The sequence below is a fragment of the Mirounga leonina genome, unplaced genomic scaffold, assembly GCF_011800145.1.
Source record: "Mirounga leonina isolate KUSES-001 unplaced genomic scaffold, KU_Mleo_1.0 Mir_95, whole genome shotgun sequence".
Taxonomy (NCBI): domain Eukaryota; kingdom Metazoa; phylum Chordata; class Mammalia; order Carnivora; family Phocidae; genus Mirounga; species Mirounga leonina.
The window spans coordinates 575,664-596,821 of record NW_023270865.1 but is presented as its reverse complement, the minus strand read 5'-3'; the positions used below and the strand labels follow the sequence as shown (position 1 = coordinate 596,821).

Below are 21,158 nucleotides of genomic sequence, written 5' to 3'. Positions count from 1 at the left end.
CTGCCGACTGACCAGCAGCACTCGAGGTCACTGACTGTGGAGGCTGTGCGTGGACCCGAGGGCCATCCTCCCACGACCTTCATCTGACTTTCTGGGACGACCCTCGGCGCACCAGTGCCTCATCCCCTGCCAGGACACCCCTCAGCGGCCCGGTGCACAGCGGGAGCTAGCAGCTGTCGGCACGTCTGGCCCTTGCCCGGGCCCTCGGCCGCCGCTCGGGCTTCCCCTCCACCAGCTGGAGCCCCACAGTTTGCAGGCGGGCACGGGTTCCAGGCGCTTCTCTTTAGTCCCACGCCCTCCCCGTGAGTCGTGGCCAAGGGCGTGGCCGGCGGCGTGTTCTGGGTCTGTGGTAACTGGGGGCTCTTCCGGCGGCTCCTGTAGGTATCATGGCGGGCTCGAACCGGTCCGGGGACCTCAGGGATGCCCAGAAGTCGATCCCCACAGGGACCATTTTGGCCATCGTGACGACGTCTTTCATCTGTATCCTCAAAGGGGCCGAGGTGAGGGAGGCCCCGATGCTCTGGCCGCCGCCGCCCCACGGGGAGCCGGGCTGGCGTCTGCCTGATGAGGGAGAAGGAGGGACTCCAGGTCGCCGAGCTCACGCCGGCTGCAGTCCGAGCCACTGTCGGTAAACTGCGTGGGGCACCCACGTCGTCACACGTGACAGGCGGGGGTGGCCCGTAACTGCGGGTGCGGGGCCTGGTGCTGTGCGCAGCGTCCTCGTGCTGGTTGCCGAGGTCTGTCCTTGCCGAGTGAGCCAGCGTCCCCTGCCCGGTGCCCGTGGTGGTCAGCGGGCTGTGTGCAGCCTGACTCAACTGGAAGCAGGATGGAGCCGCGAGGAAGGCGCCCTGAGGGCCGTGGGGTCACGGCGGGGCGCGGGGTGGTGGGGAGCGGGCAGCCGGGGCGCGGGGCTGGTTCATGCCCACCCGCCACCAGACCCTGCCGATGACGTTTGGCCCGCCGCTTCCTTGACGCAAGACACAGACCTGTCCTGCATCGTGCTCTTCGGGGCCTGCATCGAAGGCGTGATCTTACGAGATAAGTACGTTGGGTTTTGTTTGTGGCTTCTAGAAGCTTTCTGGTCAGCATCGGTTTTCTTGTGGATGGTGGTTGACCTGGGGACCTCCCCCAGGGTTTCAGCCTTCGCGTGGGGAGCCGGGAGCCCCATGGCCCCCCTGGGGGTTTCTGCTCGGTCTGGTATGTGGTCCTGTCCTGCCCCAGCCTGGAGCTGGGGAACTGCCGAGCAGCCTCCCGCCCGAGAGAGCGTGAGGGGTTCTGTGTGGTTCCGGACAGCGCGGCCATGCCGAGCCACTTCTCAGGAGTGACCGTGGTTTCCCTGCGCCTGAGAAAGGACACTTAGGGTGGGAGTGGCCTCGCTCCGGCTCAGAGCGTGGGAAGACGTTCATGTCTTCAGCTTGTGTTTGAAAGCCCGCCCACCCGACCCACAGGTTTGGGGAGGCCCTGCAGGGGAAGCTGGTCATCGGCATGCTGGCCTGGCCGTCCCCCTGGGTCATCGTCATCGGCTCCTTTTTCTCGACCTGTGGTGCTGGCTTGCAGAGCCTCACAGGGGCACCACGCCTGCTGCAGGCCATCGCCCGAGACGGCATCATCCCCTTCCTACAGGTGAGCGGGTGGCCGCCCTTCTGAGAGCAGGGGGCCCCGCGGGAAGGGGTGTGTCTGCGAGGGTCCCTGAGGGTCTGCCCCCGGAGCATGGTCTTCACGGTTACGGACTGTGGGACCCAGGTCCCCACCATCAGCCTGGCAGCCTCGCCCTGGGTGGTCACGGGGCTGAGGGCGCAGTGCATGTCGGGGACGGGGGGTGGCCCCTCACCGCCCTGGGCTGTGGGAACATTGAGAGGAGCAACCCAGGGAGCCTCCATTTCCTCAGGGCCGGTGTCTCTCCTGCTGGGTGCAGCGTCCTCCCTGCACCACACGCCACAGGCTGGGGGCTCAGACAACACACGGGGATTTGCTCACATCCCTGGGATGTGAGCGGAAAAGTCCCAGACGGGGGGGGGGGGGGGGGCGCTCCAAAGCTAGTTTGTCCTTGGTGTGTCACCACCTTCCCACCTTCCCCGAGTCCCCACGTGGCTTCCCTGTGCTTTTGTTCGTCTTTCTCACAAGGACACCGGTCACTTAGATTAGGACCGCCTGTAAAGCTCACATCTGCAAACATGGTCGAGTCGCCTTCTGAGGGGCTGGGGCCAGGGCTTCACTCTGGGGCTCGGGGGCACACGGGACCCCTTCGTGTGTGTTCATCATCTGGGTGGGGGCTGGTCCTCCCCCCTTCAGAGCACAGTCCTCACCTTCACTCCCTGGAAGGTTCTGGCAGACTTCACAGCTCCGTCTGTTGGCTCGGTGCAGACTGGGTTCTGCTCTGGGGGTGTTGCTGTGTCCCTGGTGCCCCCTCCCCGAGTCTGTTTCTGGTGTCATTCCGCATGTCTGTGGCATGCCCTGCGTGTCTGTTCCCAGAGCCCCTGGGCAGCAGGGACTGTGCTAGAAAAGCATTGGAAGCTGGGGTCCCTGGAGGCAGCTGTGGTCTCCATGTGGTCCTTCCCCGTGTGGCAGTGGGCGAAGGGTCCTCACGGTTCTCCATGTGTGTGTGCCGCGGGGACCCTGCGCCTGCCCCCGCGAGGCCGGCCTCAGGATGCCCCGGAGGCCCCCATCCGTCCTGCGCATGGAGGGGTCACCTTCACCCTCGCTGACGCCGCTGTGAGGCCCAGGCCTGACGGTACCTCGGCCACCGTCTGCCTTCTCGGTTCTGGGTGTCAGCTTTTCCTCCCAGAGCCGGGGAGGGTTCAGGACAGGTTGTGAAAGTCCGCTTCTGCCTCTGTCCCGTCCCTGAGCCCTTCTGGGCTGCCCCTGGGAAGCTGGGCTTCTCACTGGGACACGGGCTTTTGTCCTGTGGCCTCTGCCCCCCACGCTCGCAGCCCACCTGCCCTCTCCCTGCAGGTGTTCGGCCATGGGAAGGCCAACGGGGAGCCCACATGGGCCCTGCTCCTCACGGCCCTCATCTGTGAGACCGGCATCCTGATCGCCTCCCTGGACAGCGTGGCCCCCATCCTGTCCATGTGAGTGACTGCAGGCCCGGTAGGAGGGGTGTGGGGACAGGCCACGGAGATGGGGCTGCCGCTTGTGGACAAGGAGGCGTGTGTGACCCCGCTCTGGGGCTGGCCTTCTGCTCAGGGGTCACCAGACACGCAGTCACGCAGGCCAGGTGGTCCTCGTGGAATGGTGCCGTGGAAGGGAGGGGAGACGGGAGGGGCAGTGCTGTAGTGGGGGGGTGGGGAGACCACGTGGGACCTGACCCCCGGCTCCTCTGGCCCTGTCCTTACGCTCCCAGGTTTTTCCTCATGTGCTACATGTTCGTGAACCTGGCCTGTGCAGTGCAGACCCTGCTGCGCACGCCCAACTGGCGGCCACGTTTCCGATACTACCACTGGTGCGCACTCCCACCGCCGGGACGGCCCCGGGTCCCTCGTGCCCCTGCGCCGAGCCGGGCGGGCCCGTGCCCGTGTGCGTCCCCCGGGCCACCCGGTCCCTGCCGGGGGGATGGCCTCCGTGTGTGACCGCGGGCCACGTGGTCTCCTGCTGCTGGTGTGTGTGCCGGACGGGCGAGGCCCGTTGTGCCGTGTGGCCCGCGGGGTGCTTGAGCGCCCTGGCAAGTGGGTGGGCGTCCCGCGTCCATGGGCGCGGAGCCACGGCGGGCTCAGCCCTCGAGGGTTCAGCGTCCGGGGCGGGGGGGATTTGGTCACAGGCATCATGGCTGCTTCCTTGCTGTAGCTGAGAAGGGTCTTTGTTAAGGGGCCGGGAGGGTTTCCGGGGTTCCAGGCGTGGCAAGCGTGTGAGGTGCGTGTTTCTCCAGGGCGCTCTCCTTCCTGGGCATGAGCCTGTGCCTGGCGCTCATGTTCATCTGCTCCTGGTACTATGCTCTCTTCGCCATGCTCATCGCCGGCTGCATCTACAAGTACATCGAGTACCGCGGGTGAGCTGCTCTGCGCGAGTTCGCGGGCCGATGTTCCCTGCAGGGGTGTCTCCGTGGGGTCTGCATAGCCCGGTGCAGGGGTGGGGGGTGCTCGCGGTGTGAGTCGGGCCCCCAAGCCGGGTGGGCCCTGCTGTCCGGGCCTGCACACCTGCGGCACGGCGGGTGCAGAGCTGTGTTTGCTACTTTGTATCGATTCCACGCTTGTGTCGCTTTTTTTACTATGTGCTTTTTGAGAACTTTGAAGTCCATACAGTGAAAGCAGTGATGTGTAAAGTGTGCAGCGTCCCAGAGCGCATCCCAGAGCACCTGGTCCGTCCCTGGGGCCTGGCTCCCTCCGGGGGTAGGGTCTGAGGGGTCCCGGCCGCTGCCTGGAGGCCCCCTCCAGCTCTTCCCAGCTGGTGAACAAGGAGCGTCGGGCGTGTGACCACTCCTGGTGAAGCCAGGCCCACCAAGCCTGCTGTGCTCATCAGTGTCCCCGACTCCAGGGTCCCACCCTATCCTGTCGCAGAAACCCCAGGCTGGCTTCTCAGGGAGGCTGCCCCTGGAGGCCTGTGGTCCAGGGAAGCTTCAGGGCCCTGGCCCTAGAGTCCCCTCCTGGGTTCCTTACCGCTGCCCCTTTCTTGCAGGGCTGAGAAGGAGTGGGGTGATGGCATCCGGGGTCTGTCGCTAAACGCAGCCCGCTACGCCCTGCTGCGTGTGGAGCATGGCCCCCCCCACACCAAGAACTGGAGGTGAGCGCCCCAGCCCACCCCGACCTGGCCTCACGCACTTTGAATGCAGAGCGCCATCTCTACCCTCACACTTGAGGGATGGTCCCTCTTTTTGGGGAGCGATTGTCTCGGAAGCTTCTAGCATCTTCTCTCAGTGCACGGTGGTCGGCCGTGGTGTGATCAGCCTGGTGGGTGGGGCATGGGGTGAGTGGACCTCCCTGGGGTCCTGCCGAGGATGGAGGTTAAGCGCATGGACCGCCAGCCTCACGTCACCCGCTTCTGGGAGGTCAGGGATGTCCTCTGTGCTGAGAGCCCCGGCCTCCGTCCCTTAGACGCCCAGGGCTATAGCCCCGGGTAGGCTCGCCTGGTGAGTGCGGTCTGTGCTGCAGGCCCCAGGTGCTGGTGATGCTGAGCCTGGATGAGGAGCAGCGTGTGAGACACCCCCGCCTGCTGTCCCTCACGACTCAGCTCAAGGCCGGCAAGGGCCTGACCATCGTGGGCTCTGTGCTGGAGGGCACCTACCTGGACAAGCACGTGGAGGCCCAGCGGGCCGAGGAGGTGGGCGGGCACGGGCCGGGTCCGCGGGATGGTGGCGGGCGGCGGGTGGCGGCGGGACAGAGGTCCAAGCAGGGAGCGCAGGCGGGGTGGGGACGGCTGGCGGCTGAAGCGGTCGAGGGGCAGGCCCGCTGCTGCCGCCTGCCTTGCGCGGGAGGGTCAGACCAGCACGTTTTCCATCACTGCCGTCTGCGAGCATGGTTTTGTAGCGCTGTTGCCTTGTTTCGTAGTAGAGCCTGGTTTCTGGGTTCGGTTGGGTCAGAACTGAGGCTGCTGAAGGCACCCGGGGGCGGGGGGCTGAGACCTCTCGGAGAGCGTGTGGGTTAGAGGCTGGTTCCAAGGGCCGCTCGGTGCCGCCCTTGGAGATGTCCCCCTGGCGCCCTCCATGGCTCGGCCTGGGCTCCGTCCCCTGCACGCTCGCTGTCTCACATGGCAGCCTCAGGCCCATGTGTCCAGGGGCTCTGGCTGGAGGAGACGCTGACCTCGGCCTGTGCAGGTCGTTTCAGGCACATGTGGAAGCGGCTGGTGTCGTGAACGCCCGGGGGCTTCCAGGCAGACCCGCCGGGTCTTGTGCTTTTGTCTCCGACGGTCTGTCCATGTCCAAAGTGGGAGGCACGTCAGCGCTGGTTTTTGGGGGCAGCCTCCCTGCTTCCCCGCGTCGGTCTTCCCTTTCTCACCCCTGCAGGTGGCGCGGCTCGGTCCCTTGCTCCAGGGTGGGTCCTTCTCACTCTCAGGCAGTCAGGCAGGTGGGGGAGGGATGGCTGTGTCCCCGTGTCTAGGAGCGCTGCGGCTGGCGTCCAAGCCGGGCCGCGCCCAGAGGCTCATTCGCATTCAGACCAGGGGTTGCGGGTGCTGGATCCGACCCTCCCGCCGCCTCCCTCAGCTGGACAGGCCAGCTCTGTGCCGTCGGCGGTTCGCGGGTTCCTCACTCAGGGAAGGCAGCAGATGCGCTGGGTGCTGTCCTCCTCCCGGAGGCACCAGTGGTTCTTTTTCGGCAGGACCGTGAGCCCGCGGGCTCCAGCGTGGCGGTTGCTGGCCACAGTATGTGGATTTAGGCAGTGTCGTCCTTGCACTACGCACACTGTCCCGTCTTTGGGCAGGACTGCCTCCCGCGGGTGCTGACACGCTCGGCCCAGACCCACCGCGTGGCGGGAGAGGCCCTGGCGTTCAGTTCTGACCTTGCACAAGTGCCACGTGGGCGCCAGCTCCAGCTCTCCCTGCGCGGGGGCTTCTCCGGGGGCCACAGGGGAGGCGGGCGCCCTGCTGCGTGGAAGGCAGCAGTCCGCAGCCACGGCCCGGACGGTTGTGGCATGGCCGGATCCCCCATCCCTGCCCCCTTGCCGCCGGGGGCTGTTGTCATCTGATACGCGCGGTCCCGGACTTCCCTAGTTTCGTTAACACCCCAGTCCTGCAGAAGGTGTTCCACGCGCTCTTGTTACTGTAAAGAGGCGGTTTTCCGTTCTTGGGCAGCGTGTGTCTGCGTCAGCTCGGCGGTCCGTGTCGTGTGTGTGTTCAGGTTTCTGTTCCTCGATGCCGCTCTGGTTGTGTTTGGGGGTCTTGGTGTTTCTGCGTCCCGAGCGGTATGGTGAGCGGTCCGTAGACACGTCTCGGTCCCCGTGGGGTCGTTCGTAGGAGGACATCGTGGAGTCGGTGGTGGTGTGCACTCCCGAGGGTCTGGGCCAGGTTCCGGTTTTTGGTCCACCTGCCAGTCTGCGTGAGCATGTCTGAGCAATGTGGGGGACGGGGGCCCCTCTGGCCCCGCTCTTCCATCTCTTGGGGACGGAGCCGTGTGCTGGTGGCTCCGCCCCATCGCTGTGCTGGGAGCTGCGAGACCTGGAGTGTGGGTGGCTCAGCTGGGTTTCACCCCAGACGTACAGCCCAGCGGGGGGCTCAGCCGTGGTGTCCCCGAGGGGAGGGGACCACCGTCCGCGGGGCTGGTGGAGCATGTCTCAAGAGGACAAGGACCCAGGGGCGCCATGGTCCCCTTGCACCCGGGCTTGCTGACGTGGCCTGACTCCTGAGCTGGCCAGGAGCGTCTCGGCCAGGTGGGGGCACAGGGCATTCACCCAGCTTCGTAAATGGAAGCAGCCGGTGCACCCCGACCTTGTCCCTCACCGTTCCTGCCTCTGTTCGTGTGTCTGCTCGTGGAGCGGAGGCCTCACTGGGGAAGGGCCGGGCAGGTGCCCACGGGGATGTGGCCTCCACGCAGTTGGCTCATGGGCCGGCCGGGATGTGGGGAAGGGGGAGGCCCTGCGTCTCCCGGGAGCACAAGCGAGGATACTCCGAGGAGGCACCGACCCAGCTTGTCTCCCCAGAACATCCGGTCTCTGATGGGCGTGGAGAAGACCAAGGGCTTCTGTCAGCTGGTGGTCTCCTCCAGCCTGCGGGACGGCATGTCCCACCTGATCCAGTCGGCCGGCCTGGGGGGCATGAAGCACAACACGGTGCTCATGGCGTGGCCCGAGTCCTGGAAGCAGGAGGACAACACTTTCTCCTGGAAGAACTTTGTCGGTGGGTGCGGTGCTTGGCCCGTGGGCGGGGCTCCCACCGGCGTCCTGGTGTCCCACGTCCCATGAGAAAGCACCCCACCATGTGGTACCTCGCTGCCGCTGTGGCCAGCCCTGCGGTGCGGTGATGCCGGAGAGCCCCGCACCCCTGGGGCCGGCGGCCCAGTGGCTGGCCGAGCGAGGCTGCGCTGCCTTCAGCACGGGCCCCAGGCGGGGCTTCCCGGGGACCCGTGGCCTCGCCTGCCTCCCACGCTGGCTGGAGCCCGCGAGTCCCTGGGGCAACCCGCCACCGCCTCTCCACAGAAACCGTCCGAGACACCACGGCGGCCCAGCAGGCCCTGCTGGTGGCCAAAAACGTGGACCTGTTTCCACAAAACCAGGAGCGCTTCAGCGACGGGGACATCGACGTGTGGTGGGTCGTGCATGACGGGGGCCTCCTCATGCTCCTGCCGTTCCTGCTACGGCAGCACAAGGTGGGCCGCGGGGCGGGTCCCTCGGCGGGGGGCAGGGCTCGGCTGCCGCAGCAGGTGCCAGCCCCGAGGCCCCCGCCAGGTGTGGAGGAAGTGCCGGATGCGCATCTTCACGGTGGCCCAGGTGGACGACAACAGCATCCAGATGAAGAAGGACCTGCAGATGTTCCTGTACCACCTGAGGATCAGCGCCGAGGTGGAGGTGGTGGAGATGGTGAGGGGTCTGGCGTGGTCCCGGGCTCGGGGTCCCGTAGCGCTGGCCTCGTCCTCCCACGGGGCCCATGCTGCCCCGGTTCCGTGGGCTGTGGCAGCTTTGCAGAAGTTTACCTTTGCCAGGCCCGGGGCTGGGCTGGTGGGTTTGCAGAAGTTTACCTTTGCCAGGCCCGGGGCTGGGCTGGTGGGGTTAGCGGGTTATGGGGGGGACCCCGATGTGACGTGGCCCCTCAGCACGTCCTGCGGGCGGACGTGGCAGCCGGCCCATCAGAGGCCGTGAGCCCGCAGTCCAGGCTCCTCCGCTACAGATCCCAGCGTTCCCGCCTGCAGACTCTGTCCCGGAGCAGGTCCCCGGGGCAGGGGGAGCGCTCTTCTGCCCGTGGCATCTCTCCTGGGGCTGCTGTTTGTGTCTCCCCTGGCCACGGCCACGTGGACTCTGGCGATCTCCCCATGTCGGGGTTTACGCGGGACCACACGGTGGTTCTGTTGCTCACGCTGTTTCGCCGTGGCCACTCTGGTGTCTTCGAGGCAGCGCCTGCGTCGTCTGCCCTCTGCCGTCCCCATCCCGGCTGTCACCCCCGCCAGCCATTCCCGTCCACATTCAGGAACCTTATGCGACGTCAGGTCCCAGAAGCCAAACAGAACTGGGGTGGAAACGGTCATGGGGTGCAGCGTGGCAGGATCACGCCGTGAGGCAGTGACTATATTTGTGTATCAAGGCTGCTAATTTCACTGAGTTTTCTAAGTAGGTGGTTGGTGCATTATGGTTAAAATCCATGTCCCTGCTTGATTTCAGTCATGACTGCAAGTTTTGTTTCATTGGGCGTTAGGGATGCAGTTGCATCTCTTCCGTGAGAGCAGGCCACTGTCCAGCCTCGCGTGGCCATGCACTCCGGTGAGGCCAAGAGCAGACCGTGGTCAGAACCCGCTTAGCCAGGTCCTTCCATTGGGAGGTGGGCAGGGTCCCTGTGGTCCGTGCTCTACTTCTGGGCCATTGGCCAGGCCAGCCTCCACCCTGGGCCCAGCCCGCCAGCATAGCAAGCCCACCTCGTGGACAGCGAGGGCCCAGGGCACCGTCTCCAGGAGCCAGGGAGCCTCACGGCAGAAGGGGAGGCCAGAGTCAAAGGCCAACATTGAACAGCAAGAAGTCAGGGTCACTAACAAGGAGGGAGATGCTCCCGGCCAGCAAGGCTTAGAAAACTACTCCAAGTGTTGAACCAGGACACGTGAGCGGGAAGGATTTGGTGGTTATCGTTAAGACGTGGCTTTAAAGAGTAGACTTTATAGATTTTATAACAAGTACCAGGGAGTAAGAGTCAGTGCATATCTAGCCAGCAGAGTCAAAGACACCCGGCCAACAGCTAGCCCCCCACAGATGTCTCCAGAGGTTAGCAATAAGCGGGCTGCCCACCAGTCTCCCTTTCCGGAAGCTGATGCTGGAGCTTAAGTGTTGGAAGCAAGGAGACGTTTGTGCAGACATCACTTAAATATCTGGAAAACCCGAGAAAATATCCAGAGTTCAGTAAGGTGGATTGACGCAGAAACTGTGTCAGAACACATCTCCGCACGTTTGTGGGACGGGATCCAGCTTGCAGGAGCAGTGACCAGGGCCTGTGGCCCTGCCAGACGATGGGAGAGCTCTGCGGAGGGTCACAGGGCGCTCCCTGTCTTCGGGCCCAAGAGGCAGAGGACATGGTGCTCGCCTGACACCACCCCCATCGACTGGTGGGGGGACCCAGGGCCACCTGCCAAGGGTCAGGCCAGGGGTTGGAGAAGATCCTGGCCCTGTCGTCACCGGGCAAGCTCCAGACACCTCTGCAGGACGAGGCGTGTGCTTCCCCGGGAGCAGGCATGGGAGCAGACACGGATTCAGCTGTGGCCAGTTCCCACTCACGCGGTCACCCACACACACCATTTGGGGGCCACTGGGGCTGAGGGTGCTGGGGTGGGCTGGGGACAGCCGGTGTGCAGACGGCAGGTGCAGCCGGGGACGAGCGCCTGTTGACTTGGCGTGCTTCACGCACTGTCTAGGTTGAAAACGACATCTCCGCATTCACGTACGAGAAGACTCTGATGATGGAGCAGAGGTCCCAGATGCTGAAGCAGATGCAGCTGTCCAAGACGGAGCGGGAGAGGGAGGTGCGCGTACGGGGAGTGGGCGGGCACCTGGCAGCCCCACTTGCACACGCGGCAGGAGCAGCCCCTCCGAGCGGGTGTCCTTGGGGTGTCCAGCCGCAGCTTGCTGGCCTGACCAGCAGGACCAGGTCTTGGCGGTCACGGAGCCGTCCGTCCCCAGCCTGGCTTTCTGAATGGCCGGGTGGCACGATTCTGCCCTCATGGCCCCCAGGGTTCCACACCCAGGCTGAGGTTGGGGCCATGTAGACCCCGTCTGCACACATGGGTCTGCTCGGACCGGCGTCCTCTGGCCTTCCCAGCTCTGCTCCTGTCTGAACCACCACAGTGGCCCCCACATGGCCTCCCTCCTCCTTCCCGTAACTTGTTTGGCCGAGAGCCACAGTGGGTCCCAGAGAGCCAGCGTGCTGACCCCTCCACGCGCCATCCCTGCCCTCCCCTCATGTCACCCTGCGGTTTCTCGGCAGCACCCGGCTCTGCCCTGAGCCCTGTCGCCCCCTCAGGCCAGCTCCCTCTGGGCCTCAGTCATGGTCTTGCTCGCACATGGCCTGTCCGGCCTGCCTTGGGCAACACTGACTTTCTCAACGTGCACCTGCCCCGCCCCAAGAACATGGGCTCCCTGACTCACTTTGTGCCGTTGACGAGTGTGGGGACGGGGGTGGTGGCAGACAGGTGGATGGATAAACGGGGGATAAAGGAGTGAGGGATGGATGGACGGATTGACGAGCGGGTGGGGTGGAGCTATGTCAAGTGCAGACTTCTGGGTGCATACATCCCCTCGTCAACGCGGAGCTGTGGGCTGTTCTCAGTTGCCTTCAGAGCTGGGGCAGGAAGAGGGCCGAGTTGGGTCTGGATGCCCAGGAGGAAGGCCCCGGCTGGGGTTTGGGGTGGCATCAGGTCCCCTGCGAAGGAGGGCTGGTCCCGGGGTCCCGGCTTCTCATCTGCACCCGATTCTTCTCGGGAGCGTTTTGGAGACGTGAGGTCACAGAATGGGTCCTGTTGCCTGTCTCCTGCTCTCCCGCCAGGCTCAGCTAATCCATGACAGGAACACTGCGTCCCATTCTGTGGTGGCCACCAGAACCCAGGCCCCGTCCACCCCAGACAAGGTGCAGATGACCTGGACCAAGGAGAAGCTGATCGCTGAGAAGTACAAGAACAAGGAGCCGGGCATGTCTGGATTCAAGGACCTCTTCAGCCTGAAGCCGTGAGTGTTGGCGGGGGGCTGGGGGTGCTTCGTGGTCTGGTACTGGTCACAGGCATGCGCCTGCTGACCCGCGGGCCCACGGGCCACCGTTCGCCGGGATCCGGGTGTCTGTGTTCTTGCTGGATCCCAGCAGCTAGAGGTCAGGGCTTGTGGGGGGCTGGGGACTCCCAGCTGTGACCCCACCGCCCATGCAGGCTGCCCACGGGGGCCCAGGTTCTGCCTGTGGCGTTGGGCTGAGCATGGGGGGCACGGTGCGGCTGGGCCCGGAGGGTCTTCAGTGAGGGGAGGGTCCGGGGAGAAGGACCAGGTGGGCCGGGGGAGGACAGCCAGGATCCTCGTGGTCACTCTTGAAGTAACTCATTCTTTGTGTTTTCTCTCCCGTGTAGAGAATGGGGAAATCTGTAAGTCTTCTCATTTTATTTAGGATGCTTCTTAGACCTGTTACCACGCATGCTTGGCCCATGCTGCCGTGTGAACCGTGTGTGCATGTGTGCACGTGTGGACAGTCCTCTGTGTGTGTGCGTGCCCGCACGAGCTGCAGCCCCCCTCTGTCCAGACGGCTCAGGGCACACAGCTGAGCTTCCTCCTGGAGCAGCGCAAGGACTGGGCTGCAGGGAGGGCGGGTCCTGAGCCGCTGGAGCAGAGGGGGGCCGGCGCTCGGTAGCTCTTAGCTGCTCCGTCCGCATCCCTGGAGGCTGAGTGTTTGGACAGATCTGCTCCCTGGCCCTGGGTGCTGCTCACCCAGGAAGCTGCAGCCCGGAAGTGCAGAGGGGTGTGGACAGACCCTGTGCATGCTCCAACACGGGGGGCAGCTGGACGGGCTGCTGTGCACCCCCTGCCCCCCCAGCGCCTGCGGGTGTGTCCCCCGCAGAGGGGTGGCCGGGCGGCGTCCACAGCAGAGCACTGAGGCTGAGGGTTGGGCATGGAGGGCGTGGAGCCTGTAGACATGCGGGGATCTGCGGGGAGGTCCCCAGGTAAAGTCAGTCAACAAAAACAAAAGCGGGAAGACAGGAATATGGTTTCTCCCCAAAAACGCTGAGAGCCATGGGCCTGCTGACCCTGTCCCCGGGGCTCTGGGGGGGCTCCTGGTCAAGGGTTGGGCTGGGAGGTCAGCTTGTAGGGGGCAGGGGACTGAGCGACGGGTGGCTGGCTGTCCCCGGGGCGTTGGTGCGTGCAGGTGCTCGTCTGCTTGTGTTTGGTCCGTTGTCCGTGCTGTGTGGCCCCCAGGAGCCCAGGGACTGGAACCCCAGCTTCCCCCCCATGCTGGCCACGTGCTCATCGCTCACCTGCCCCTCCTCTGCCCCAGGCGGCCCACCACCCCCAGCCTCAGCAGAGGCTCTGCCCCACCAGATTCAGTATACGGATGACCGGCTCCCTTACCCTATGCATTTACGGCCCGCTGTGGGGAGCAAATGCAGGTTTCTGCTGGCTTCCTGGAAACACAAGAGCCAAACTGGCCATCTCCGCGCCCCTGTGACCTCCACAAGGCATGTCACCCTGGAGCCCAGGGCCCTTCCAGCCAGACCCAAACCCCTGATTTTCAGATTATATGTGTTTTCAGGCTTTCAGCCGTAAGGGATCCTTCGATACCACACAGACGCTCATTTCTGGAGTGAGTCTTGTCCCCAAACACTGGTAATTGTGGTCTATCCAGGCAGCTAACTCATGGTCTTGTAATGGAAGATCCCTGATTGTGCCGTGGACAGGTGCCCAGTCTGTAATTTTATCAGGCGAAACTGGACAGAAAGAGGCCCGGCTCCCTGTTTTCCTCCTGGGAATTGGTGGTTGTGATGTGGTGTATTTGGCTCAAGGGCTGAGCTGGTGACAGGGCGTGACCCAGACGCGGCCCCAGCGGGCCCCCCCCCCCCCCTGTGCCCTGGCCTCTGTCTGCCCCCCCCCCCCCCAAGTCTGTGGCAGGGTGCCCTGCTCTTGGCAGGGCTGCAGCCGACACAGCCGGGCTGCCCGCGGATTCCATCGCGCAGGCCACCCGAGAACTGGCAGAGTTGCCAGGTTTTCCAGCTCGGGTATGGACGTCTTGGAGGCGGTTAGCTCGCCCAGACTGCGTCTCCTGAGTTGCTTCCTGGGACACACTCAGCCCGTGGGGACCCATGGGGGCTGTGGCCACCTGGCGCACGTGGGGTAGACGAGGATGGGGCCGAGTGCAGGCGGGCGGGCAGGGGTCTGCCTGGGACTCTTGGAGGACCATCGGTGCACAGTGGAGTGCGCAGAGCCGGTGGTTGCTGAGGACGAGGGGCAGGGCCTGGGTTGCTGAGCGTTGGAAGCGCTTGCCCATCGGCCATTCGCCAAGGGCAGCAGGCACGCTGCCCAGCCCGGGATGGACCTTGAAGTCTCATTCTCGACCAGAATCTCCAGCCTGGGCGCCAGGCGCCTGGGCGTCTCCCTGCACAGCATGTCTGGGCTCCCCTGCGCCCCCAGCCCGTCAGGACGAGTGAGATGCCATTGTGTGCTCACTTGAGCGTGGAGCAGGGCTGGGCCGTGACCCCGAGGCTCCCAGGTGGGGTGGGGTTAGGGCCTTTCATGCTCAACAGTGCGCTGTTTGCAGCAGGGGACACTGCTCCTAGTTGGAGAAGCTCGGTTTGTAGAACGTTCGGAGACCAAAGCCTTCTTGTTGGTGGGTAATGTCCCCGGTCGGTGCTCACCAGCCTCAATGGAGTCTCCTCCCCCGTGGGGTCTTTGGGGGAGGTGACGCCATTTGAATCCTGATGTTTTTCCCCGGGACTGAGCTGGGCTCACAGGGCTCGGGCCGGCCTGGCGCCCAGAGCTGTGGGCCGGAGCACCAAGTGGTCCTCCCCCCGCAGGAACCAGTCCAATGTCAGGAGGATGCACACGGCCGTGAAGCTCAACGGTGTCGTCCTCAGCAGGTCCCGGGGCGCGCAGCTTGTCCTGCTGAACATGCCGGGGCCCCCCAGAAACCGGCAGGGGGATGAGAACTGTATCCTTTGTGCGTGCAGCCCAGCAGGACGGGGAAGGCTGGGCCGCTCCACCTCCCGGGGACAGGGCTGTCTTGCCCGGAGGATTCCTGGGTTGGGGGCGGGAGCAGTGGGGCCTGAAGCGTGGCCCCTGGTGCCAGAGCCTCCAGCCCCTGGGCTAAACCTGCGCAGACCAGGTGGAGGGGCAGACTTGGCCCCCCGGTCTGAGTGCCAGAAACTGGGGGCCCCAGGTGAACAGTTCTTGATTGGTTTGGGGCATCAGTGACTGAGGAAGCCGTAAATGTGCGGGGTATCCTGGGCAGCTCAGGCCCTCCGTGAAGAACCTGGCACATGCAGGAATTTGGACCACGGGTGATATGAACACGGACACAGAGCCCTGGCCCCGAAACGCCCAGTGTGGGGGCAGTCACCACACCCCTAACCCCATACCCTGCTCGCCGTGGGTTCCGGTGCTGGCTCTGAGCTCCTGCCTGGCCCGCTCCCGGGCTGGGCGTCTTCCTGGAGACGGGGGGCACCGTGTCCCCTCATCCAGGTGAGCCAAAGCACAGGTGGTCCCCCATGTGCCTCCCAGCCCTTCTCAGCTGGTGCCCCTCCTGGTTGGCTGGAGGCTGCCAGGCCTGACCTTGGAGGTCACAGGTCAGCTCTACCATGAGCTGGGTTCGCACCCTTAACTGTGCGTCCTGTGATGGGGACTTGGGTGCCTAGTGGGTGTGCGGCCTGGGGGCTGCCCTCTGGGGTATGGCCCCCGCCCTCCCCTCTGGTGCCGGAATGTGGGTAGCGGGGGTGGGGGTGGGGGATTAGCAGGTGGCTCTTGGGCTTAAAGCCTTGATCTAACCACAAGCTTGAGGACTCTGCGCTTGGGTGGTGACCGGACTGGGACTTGCGGGCTGTTAGGGCTCTCGATGGATTCCTATCTGTGCTGAAGCCCCGGGGTGAGGGCGGGGCTCTGGTTCCCGGTCAGGCCTGCCGCGTGCTGATCTGAGCGTGCATCCGGTGGGCACCTGGCTGAGGCCTGCGTTGGGCCTCTTCCTGCAAACCGACCTCCCTCTGCCCGGGACTCTTGTGAGTGTAACCAGCTGTCCTTAACTCAGGTCACCCCAGATATGGAGTTCCTCGAGGTCCTGACCGAGGGGCTCGACAGGGTCCTTCTGGTCCGGGGCAGCGGCCGGGAGGTAGTCACCATCTACTCCTGACACTCAGCCTCACGGGAACACGCCGGGTGGGCTGGGGATTATGCTACACTTGGCCTCCTGTGGAAGTTTCCAGAATAGCCCCACAGCTCTCCCTCCAGGCGCGGAGCCAGCCCGCAGCTGCAGTGGTTTCCTCGCGTGGAGGGGAGGCGTGGATGCCCCCGAGGGAGGCTCGCGGTGACCTGGGACCAGCGGCACTGGCCATGCGCTCAGGCTGTGAGTTCCAGAAGCGGTTTCCGTGGCCAGACCTGTCTGGTTGTCATGGTTGCGCGTCAGTTCTGCCTCGTCCAGGATGCTCACGAGAAACCCCTGCTCTGACTGAAGGTCACTTTGGGCCACAGGGGTCCGTTCAGGAAGGTGACCGAGAGCCTTGGTCCCTCGGTCAGCCTCCTCAGCGCCTGTCCCTGCAGCGTCCCTGTTTGTGTTCCTATAAATTAAGGCCGAGGAGAGCCGTCCACCCCGGGCTCACTGGGTGGCCTTGGTCAACGTGCCTGCCTGGTGCAGGAATGTCTAGGAGGGGGACCCTGATTCCTCGGGGACGTGGATGGTCATCCCGGGTGGGCACGTTCCAGGGGGTTCGGCTCCAGGAAGCTGCCTGAGGGGCAGAGACCCAGGCAGGGGTCCTGCCACGCCCGGGCTGGGTTTGCAGCTGGGACACAGCCACGTCCTACACAGGCATCTGGGCCCCGTTTCTGAGAATTCACCACGGTTCCCCGCTTGATGTGTGCGTACCCATGGCCCTCGGTTTCCACGCGCCAGGCTCCACGGACGGGGTGCCCAGGGCCTCAGCGGCCCTGAGTGAGCGAGCCGAAGCCCGTGTGCCTGTCCCCTCCTGTCAGCACACGGGGGATGGTGGCAGCCACATGTGGGGCACTGTGGGCTGTTTCAGTTGGCCGTGGACTTGCTTTGTGGTCGTGGTCCCAGTCACACTGCTGTAGCTTGTGGTGACCTGTGCTTCGTCTGTGTGGTGTATTTATTTATTTAAGCACCTGGGGATTTCAGTGGTAATTAGGGCATCAGTGAAGAGACTGCTTCTGTGAACAAGCCCCAAACGGCCGTGTCCTTGGCATTCTCTGGCTTCTTCAGACCCCAAGGAAGTCGCCTGGTCCACAGATTTCAGGTCAGGGCAGAGGCTAAATGTCCAGACATTCGAGGAGCTGTTGGGCAGCACAGAGGGTCTGCGTCGTCGAGAGTGACCACTGGCCAGAGCGTGTGCCAAACCGCTGCAGCCAGGCCCGGGCATCCATGCTCTTCCCCCCGCTGTTCTGCACCCAGTGAAGCAGCGAAACCCAGCTCCCTGGCTCTCGGTCCCCTGGCCTGTCAGGGGCGGAGCCACGTCCCCAGGGCCCCGTGGCGCTGACACTGCGCTATGGAAGGGCTGCGTGGCAGGACCTCCCCCGTGCGCCCAACCCCTGTTCACATGGCGTAGACCTTAGTGCAGCTGCAGTGGGAGGGCTCGGCTGCATCTGCGCGCCCCCCTCCACACAACCTCGTGGGGCCCCACGTGCAGCCAATCAAAGTTGGTTCCACGTTGTTTTCTAGCTTCCTTGTCTTTGTATCATTTGTTGGTAGAAGAATAAATTGTATAAAAGCTGAGTACGTGGACAAGTCTCCGTGTCTCATTCAGCATGAAGGTGGGACTGCTGGAGAAGCACCCTCCCTCCCTCCCCGTGGGCCTCCTGGTCCTATCGGCCAGGGCAGAGAGGGTGGCTCACACATCATCACCTGCATTGCCCAAGAGGCGTAAAGAACAAAGCAAAAGGCAGTGGGAGGGTCCGAGCACGAGGACGTGATGCTGCCAGTTACTGAGGTCGTAATTCCTAGAAGGGTGGGATCCGCAGGGAAAACCCGTCATTAGAGGGGCCCCCTTGTTCCAGCGTCCAGGCTCACGGCGTGAGCACTTAACCGCCCAATGGGAGGACAAGCATGAGACCCTGGAGCCCTCCCGCGTGGCGGGGGGGGTAGCGAGGAGGTGCCACGGGTCCTGAACCACTAGACTGTGGCCTCCCAACCCAGCCTTCCTGCTCCCAGAGCCAGAGCCAAGGGGCCTTGTGTCCCCACGCGTTCACAGCAGCGAAACTGCAGGCGCCCGGCATCAGCCGTTGGTGAGTGGGAGACCACGGGGTCTCTGCCTTCCAGGGAATGAAATTCTAGCAGTCTTGAGGACGTGGGGCCACGCAGAAGCAGCCAGTCAGGGCACGTGTCCTATGCTAACGTACACGGAATGCCCAGAACGGACAAAGCCAGACGGCGTGCTGGTGACCACTCCCCGGGTGGGGTCGGGGGCAGGGAGAACCCATGACCCTGGGCACGGGGCTGCTTTGGGGGTGACGGGGTGTGCTACAGGGGTTGTGGAGAGCATACCTTCTGAACAACTAGGACGCTCAGCATGGCGGCCGTGACAGGGAGCCGTGTGGCGTGGCAACCGACCCTGTGTCCTGGGGGCCTGGCTCGAGGCGGCTGCAGCACCATCGGGAGTGACCCTCCTTCAGGCCTGCTGTGAGCGCTGGCCGGGCCCGGGCACCCACACATGTGACGTGGAGCAGAGGCCTGGCCTTTGGGGCAGGGGGCCCAGATGTCCCGGGCACAGAGGGCAGGGTGGGGCACGCAGATGGAGCTGCACGGGGAGGACCTAGCAGAATCCGAGGGTCCTGACTCGGCCACCGGTGCCCAGGGGGCCCGTGGGGCAGGTTCTGTGAGCGAGCGAGCCAAGAGGCCCCCGTGGGGCTTCAGACTCCATGTCACACCTTCTCAGAGAAGTTGATCGAGTCCTCTCACTGCCAGGAGAGATCCCGGCCCCCCATGGGCCTGAGCGGCGGTTGTGCCCGAGACCCTTCTGCACAGCTGTGAGCCGTCCATGCCTCGGCGAGGAGGCATCAGCCAGCACCCAACATGCGTGTGGGGGGAGCTGTGACCGGATGGCAGAGGAGAGACGGGGTCAGTCTAGGCACAGGCAATGGCAGGTGCCGAGGCCCTGAGGCAGGGACAGCCTGAGGGTGGGAGGGGCTCCGAGGTGGGGTCAGGACCGGGCAGGGGACTGTCAGAGCAGGAGCCGGGCCTCCGGTGTGGATGATGGAGGCTGCGGAGCCGACAGCAGGGGGTGGGGGTCCAGGAGATGGGGGTCCCGCTGGAGATAGAGGTGAGGGCAGGGCACAACAGCCCACCTGTGGCCAGGGAGGCCTGGACTCCGGCATCAGGGTGATGGGGCCTCTGGGCACTGGGAGCAAGGCCCAGGAGATTGGGAGCCCCGAGGAGCTCGAGGGCCCCGTGCTTTGGGCCGTCGCTCCAGGCTCCCGCCTTCAGCCTGTGGTTCCAAGCTGGTGGGAGGGGAAGGCCGTGAGGCTAGGGCAGGTTGGGGGACGCTGGCCTGGGAGTTGAATGAAGCCCTGTCCTGCGCGCCGTGCACGTGGCCCAGCTGCGGCATCGGGAACGTGGCCGTGTGCCCTGTACCATGGGCACGGCCCCACGGGGAGGGACGGTAAGGAAAGGGTTACGTGGTGCCGGTTTCGGTACTCCTCCCAGGCGGAGATGGTCACAGTGAGCTTCTGTCCTTGCTGAGACCTGACGTTAGCAGCCCACATTCCCTCAGGATTCACGCTCAGCCGATGCGGGGACCCCAGGTGGACAGGCGCCCCCTCCTTGCAGGGCTGGGCTGGGCTGACCGCCTGCCTGGGGCTGCCACCTGCGCCTGGCACCTCCGGGGCCCCTTCCTCCTGGGCCCAGCCCTGTGTGCGGTCCTTGCACCCGTCCCTTGGCTCCCGCACCCAGGCCCCGGGGTCTGGCCCTGCTGGTGCCTCTCCCGGGGCGGCCGGGTGCCAGGCAGGCCCCGCCAGCTTCCTCCCGGGCTCCTTGCTTTCACCAGGACCTCGCCGGGCGCTCAGGGGACAAGACGGTTTCTCTGGCTTTGTGTTTTTTTTCTGCGGTGGCCTCCGGTGCCCCGAGGGAGAGACAGGGTGGAGGTGAGGGGGACGGGAACCAAAAGGTCCCAGACAGTTCCTCGCAGCATCTGCCCCCATCGTCACTGACCGCTGGGTGGGGTCACGTGGACTTGTGCCTCAGAGCAGAGCGGCCGTTGATCCCAGCGTCCTCATCCGAGGGACGCCCGGCACAGCATCGCCTCCCCGACTGTCCTTCCGCGAGCGGACAGCGTCTGCAGAAGCGTCTCGAGGAGTGTCCTGCTTTTCTCTCCTGATTTCGGGTGGGAAACGCACCGCCGGCTCAGAGGCCCCACCTGCCACAGGTGGTCTGCCAGTGGGAGTGGCCCAGGCAGGCGTGGCGGGCGGTGTGGATCTCCATTCCGGGAGGCGCCCCACCGTGTGAGCCCCCCGTGGGCGCGTGCGTGCCCCTGGTGCACCCCCGGGCCGGGAGCTCCCGCTCAGCGTTTCCAGGGGCTCGCACCAGTGCGCCCGCCCGCCCGCCCGCACCCCAGAGCATCCTTCACGTTGTGTGTTCACCTGGAGTGGGTCCGGGCTTTGGTCAGGTGACCATTTCTCCGTGGGCACCCGGCCTGTGCTCCGTAGGGCACCGTTGTCCCAAATGTAGTGGCTGTGTTTGTAGGAGCTGCGTCTGGGCCTCCTGCCTGCTCCGTGGCTCGCTTAGCCTGGCCTTGGCGTGCCGAGTTCGTTCCCGTGGCCGCAGCATGTCCTGGCGGTGGTCAGTGCCTTCACCTCGCTGCGCATGTTCTCACCCCTTTGCTTTTCCATGCATTTTAGCATCAGGAATCTGGCTGAGATCTCAGCTGGGACCGAGTTGCTGCTTTGAGCTGCCTGTGTTGACCCACCCAGGCACACGCCCCTCCGTTTAGATCTTTCCAGACGACGCCCGATGAAGTTCACGGTGCCTGAGTTGAGATCTTGGCCATCCAGGCGTTTGGCATCGTGGGTGCTGTTGTAAGTGGTCTCCGCAGTAGTCAGGGTTCCCCAGAGAAACAGAAGCATAGTACACAGAGATACAGGAATTGGGTCCCGTGATTACCAAGGCTGGGAGACCCTGGCAAGTCCATGGGGCTGAATCAGTCCGAGCCCTGAATCCTGAGATCCCAGGCTCCCGGATGCCCGGGAGCAGAAGGTGGATGCTCCAGCTCAAGCGGAGGGAGAGAATTTGCAGGACAGTCGCTCAGTCAGCCTGGACGGATGGGGAGGGTGGCACTGCCCCAGAGGGCAGCTGGGAAGGAGACGCTGGGCTTCCCGTGGCTTCATCAGGTACTGGCCGTGCCCCGGCTGGGGCTGAGGGTAGGACCT

General features: G+C 64.7%; 1 protein-coding gene across 6 annotated transcripts in view; it reads left to right on the top strand.

Moving 5' to 3' along the window:
• The window catches only part of SLC12A7 (solute carrier family 12 member 7), a 41,281-nt gene extending 23,737 nt beyond the window's left edge, over positions 1-17,544 (top strand). For 2 of the 6 annotated variants that reach the window (XM_034998930.1, XM_034998929.1), the window contains 16 exons: positions 382-480; positions 985-1,042; positions 1,449-1,623; positions 2,953-3,071; positions 3,344-3,442; positions 3,866-3,985; positions 4,612-4,716; positions 5,085-5,253; positions 7,566-7,761; positions 8,061-8,230; positions 8,310-8,441; positions 10,472-10,579; positions 11,599-11,777; positions 12,164-12,178; positions 14,597-14,730; positions 15,830-17,540. In XM_034998930.1, coding sequence (XP_034854821.1) covers positions 382-480; positions 985-1,042; positions 1,449-1,623; positions 2,953-3,071; positions 3,344-3,442; positions 3,866-3,985; positions 4,612-4,716; positions 5,085-5,253; positions 7,566-7,761; positions 8,061-8,230; positions 8,310-8,441; positions 10,472-10,579; positions 11,599-11,777; positions 12,164-12,178; positions 14,597-14,730; positions 15,830-15,921 — 1,970 coding nt within the window. In that variant the 3' untranslated portion in view covers positions 15,922-17,540. The other 4 variants (XM_034998925.1, XM_034998924.1, XM_034998926.1 and 1 more) reach the window with 4 other exon arrangements.
• Positions 17,545-21,158: the final 3,614 nt, after the last annotated feature.